A 4,810-nucleotide genomic window follows, 5' to 3' on the forward strand; every position below is an offset into this window, starting at 1 on the left:
TGCAGACCTAGGGCCAAGTTCCCAAGTGGGAAGGGAAAATGCCTTGAAGTAGAAAACCAGGAACAAGACAGTGGGAGAAAGGAGGAAAGGAGGGAAGAAGAAGGGAAGACAGGGGGTAGGGTAAGAAGTTGATGACCTCTTTTCCTCTATTCAGCCCTTAAGTTTTGGTGCATCCCAAGTTCCATCCATGGTATTCTCCACCACTTATACTCCATGCTAATCCCAGAAAAAGCTCGTCACACCAATGGTTTGCTAACAACTCTCAAGTCTGTATCTCCAGCTCAGCCTTCTCCATGCCAGACAGTATACCAAATTTTACTTTGATGTTTCAAAAGTTCCACAAACTCACCACGTTCAAAGCCGAGCCAATTGTATTGGACCCTAACTGTTCCTCCTCTTGTGTCCCAAATACTAGTGAGTAGTCATGTCACCCAAGATTGAATGCTGGGAGTTTTCTGGGACTTTACCTTCTGTCTTCCTCCCAAATTAGTTGCTAACCAAGTCCTTTCCTCTCTATCCCCGCAATATATTGTTCAGTTCTCACCTGGATTTCTTCAGAATTCTTTTAATTCATCTCCTTGCCTCCAGTGTTGCCCTCTTCTTACCTATCCTCCTCAGAACTGACATCATAATGTCTCTAAGGCTCTAAATTGTCTGTGCCATTTTCTAAATTAAAACAGATTAAAGTCCAGTTTTCCTAGCATTACGTATCAGGCCTTGCAGAGCCTAGTGCTTTCCTTCCCTCCAGCCTTTCTCTCAGCCCACCTCCTTCCCACCTCTGCACCAGCCGTGCTGAGCATCCTGTGGTTCCTCAGGTGCTGCGGGCTGCTTCCCAGTCTGCCTGCAATTCTATGCTCTCTCTTCCAGGAAGTCCACATCCTCCCCTACCATTGGTCTGACAAACTGTTAGCTGTCTCCCCAAATTCGTCTCAAGTATCACCTCATCTATAGTCTTTCTAGAAAAATTTCAAATCCGTGTAGAATGATCACTTCCTCTTTTCTGCCTGAGCCAGATCTAGTAGGTATTTCCTAGCACTACACCCATGATACTTCACTACACTGGTTAACGCATCTGTCTTCTCTTATTAAATCTGTGGTTCTCCAACATGATGGATCAATGAATTTTTAAAAACAGTGATGAAATCTATGCACCTCCTTCCAGAAACATTACATAAGCACAACATTTAGAATAAAGTTCCAATGACTTCCTAGATCCCCTTGGAAACCATCCATGGCTTCCAGCATGAAAGTTAAGGATTAAGGACCCTCATTTTAGACCATGGGTCAGTAAACTTTTTTCTCAAAGGGCCAGATAATATATGCATGTTTTAAGTTTTTCAGATCACAGGTCTCTGTCACGACTACTCAACTCTGCTGTTATAGCTCAAAAGCAGCCATAAACAATATGTAAACAAATGGGCCTGGTAGCATTCCAATAAAACTGTATTTACAAAAGCAGGCTGCATTCTGGATTTGGCTCACTGGCTGGAGTCTGCCAACCCCTGCTTTAAATCATAATTTCTTTGAAGAGAAATATATTTGTTTCCATATCCCTAGCCTAGTACAATGCCTGGCACATAACAGACGTCCCAAAAATGTTGGGCAAATGAGTAAATTCAGTAATTAATACAAAAATTTAATAAAATTAGATATTTCAGAAAAGTAAAACATTAAGAAAGGAGGAACTAAGGAAATAGCTGTGGGGGTGGAGAGAATAATACTTGGATATCCATTGATTATGGGAGGTATATGATGAGTACAGGAAAGACTTCTGACTTGGGTGGTTTGTGATTCATCAACTGAATACAAAAATGAAGATCTCTTAGACTAGTGTCAACTTAGTAAATATTCATTAAGCACTTGATTATTTCTCCTTGAATCACCTGCTTTAGCAACACACTTTTAAATCTCCTTGTTTTCCTTTGCTAAGTACTCAAGGAATATAAACACATTTTGTTATCACTTGATTCAATCTTATTTGAAATATAAAACCTCAGGCAATGAAAACAACCCTATGCTGAGCAGCATGGTACATGTTTGGGGTTGTACCCCACCCCTTCCCCATCACTCACAGGGTGGTCCCTAGAGAGAGCCTCAGCATCACCTGGGCATTTGTTAGGAAGGCAAATTCTTGGTTCCCTACAGCAGACCTGTGGAACCAGAGCCGCAGTGTGTGTTTTAACACGACTCGGGTGATGGGGATGCCCTGCAAAGCTTGACAACCACTCCCTGGGGCTGGTGGTGTGTGCCAGCCATAGCCAGTCCCAGAGTCCCCTACCAGCCTTTTTTGTTCCCAGAACCAGATATAATCATGGGTCCATTGGTTCAAGGGAGGCATCAGTAAAGAACTCCCTATTGAATTGGTTTTTTTTAATTTCTAGAAATTTCTCCAAAACATAACAAGTGCTGAAAAGTATTTTATTGGCTTAATATATCAGCATGCAGAGAAGAGGTGGCGTTGGATCAACAACTCTGCGTTCAATGGCAAGTATGTGGATATCTCACATTTTTCTGGGGATCTTAGTTTGCCTCAAGACACCAAACATAGGGTTTGTGAGTTCCTTCTGGAATAGCTCAAAGGCTGAGACTTGACTCTGTTCTGCTCTTCACCTTATTTCTAACCTACCTATTCTCTGAGACACATTCTTATATACTTTTTATTATGGAAAATATCAAACATTCATAAAGAGAGGGAAGAGTATTCATGTAACAAATTATTTTATTCAAATCAAGATCCTAACAAATCCACATACATAGTTCGTACATTGTTTGATGTATCTCATAAGTCTTTTTTAACCTACAGGTCACATTTTATTATGACGTGCCTACAAGTTTCCCCAGATATGGCTTCTTTATCTAAAGAAAGACTATTATTAAAAAAAGAGAACTTGTTTATGTCTTAAAGCTATGAACTTTAAACTCCCAAGAGCTATCTCCTTTGAATCATTCCATAGAGATAAGTGTTGGTGGAGAACATAATATTCCTAGTGTTCATATGAAAATGTTGACTCAGACAGAGAGCAAGTCAGTTCCCCAGACTGTAACTGGGCTTCCCCATAGGGGGAAGAAAATTTTTATTTATTCAGTATCTAGTAAATGCCAGGCACTAAGCTAAGCACTTTGTACATGTTATTTCCTGTAGTATTCACCGTGATGCTACAGGAAAAGCTTTTATTACTCTCCGTTTAGCACACAGTTGACCTGAGGACAAGAAAAGTTTAGAAATGTATTGAATATCACAAGGCTAGGAAGTGGTAGAACCACTGTTTGATCCTACATCAGAACAAGAGGTGGGAGAGCCAACAGATAGCTCCACCAGGTGTTCCTGAAGTGCGCTGAGCTCCAGGAAAGAATGAGCAATCTCCTTCCCCCTTCTTTTGGTCCTCCTGCAGTGAACATGCATACAGCACTAAACACTACTTCTGGAAGAAGGGATAGTTCATGATATTCTTCTGACCAAATGCAAAAGTGAATTAGTCAGAGACTGTGAATCCATACAAGCTCACAGGAGAGTTGACAGGAAAGGATAGATTTAGGGCTGGGGACTGGATTTGGGAGAGGGGCTCTGAGTTGGAAATGAGGCTGTTTCAGAGGAGGCATGTGTGGGTCCAGTCAGTCTGCTGTCCCTCCAAGCACAACGCCTGGCAGACTTGCACTCTGGAATCAGGAAGAGGTGGGGCTGAAATGATAGGCTTTAACCACACTTTCTTTTCTCATTTAGTGTTACCAATTGGAATCAAAATTTCAACTGTGCGACCATTGGCCTAACAAAGACATTTGATGCTGCATTATGTGATACCAGCTACCGCAGTATCTGCGAGAAGAATGCCAAATGATCCCTGTCCTCTGTGACAGGAACAAATACACTTATAGAGACAGCAAAAGAGAATATTTATAGTTGCAAATGGTCCAAGAAATACAGAACATCAAATTATTTTGTCAATCAGCCACAGGTTACTGGCAGATGGAGGCAGACTCTCCATTCTGAGCCAGCAATTCCCCAAGGCCACGTTTCCTGTGAGAGTCACACCTGCAACTCTTTTTGGTTGTCCGGTCAATGATTCTTTTATCTATCTGTTCCCTAGTAGAGGCCCTTGCCTGTTTGGGAAAATGAGCTTCTGTATTCTGCTTTGGGGGACTGGATGCTAGCCATCTCCAGGATACAGGGTCAGTTTTATGGAGACAATTCAGTTGCAACAGAGATGAGGTCTGATTCTATAGAACTGAGCATTTCTGACTGATCAACAGGGTTTAGCCTGTGGACAGAGTCTGTTTCGTTTTTATCCTTTTATCCTCAGAGCACATGACCACACTTCCATGGAAAAACTGCAGATTGAGCAGGTGTGAACATTATTTAGAAAGTAGCATGACGGAAGAAGGATAAACACAGCTTCTATGACCTCATCTCTGTTCCTTAGAGAATCCCCATCTACCTCTCACCTCACATTTGGGAAAGCAGAGGTCTTCCTCAGTCTGAGTTGAGGCCAGGCCTTGGGAAGGGCTCCTGGTGCCAAGTGTGAAGCAGAGAGAGCATCATTTATGGAAAGGGAGAGGGTCTGGGCAGGACAGGAATTTGTCAACACTCCCCCAATAGATATTCCCTTTCATTCCTACTTCACTTTTATTTATAGCACTTCTCCAACATCTAACATACTATTTTAACAGCTTCATATAACTATAATTCATATACCATAAAACTAAATCATTCAAAATATACAATTCAATAGTTTTTGGTATATTCACAGATATCTGCAACTATCATCTCAAAAATAAAGCTTGCACCCCTTAGCTACCCTATCCTTACATTCCC

The 4,810-nt window shown here is 41.6% G+C and overlaps 1 protein-coding gene across 1 annotated transcript in view; it reads left to right on the top strand.

The window, feature by feature from the left end:
• The window catches only part of CLEC5A (C-type lectin domain family 5, member A), an 11,885-nt gene extending 7,715 nt beyond the window's left edge, over positions 1-4,170 (top strand). The window contains exons 3-4 of the mRNA XM_012649743.1: positions 2,382-2,488; positions 3,722-4,170. Of these exons, the coding sequence (XP_012505197.1) occupies positions 2,382-2,488; positions 3,722-3,836 (222 nt within the window). The 3' untranslated portion in view covers positions 3,837-4,170. The remainder of the gene's footprint in view (positions 1-2,381; positions 2,489-3,721) is intronic.
• The last annotated feature ends 640 nt before the right edge of the window (positions 4,171-4,810 follow it).

Source organism: Propithecus coquereli, unplaced genomic scaffold (genome assembly GCF_000956105.1).
Source record: "Propithecus coquereli isolate 6110/MARCELLA unplaced genomic scaffold, Pcoq_1.0 Scaffold302, whole genome shotgun sequence".
In the NCBI taxonomy this organism is placed as follows: Eukaryota; Metazoa; Chordata; class Mammalia; order Primates; family Indriidae; genus Propithecus; species Propithecus coquereli.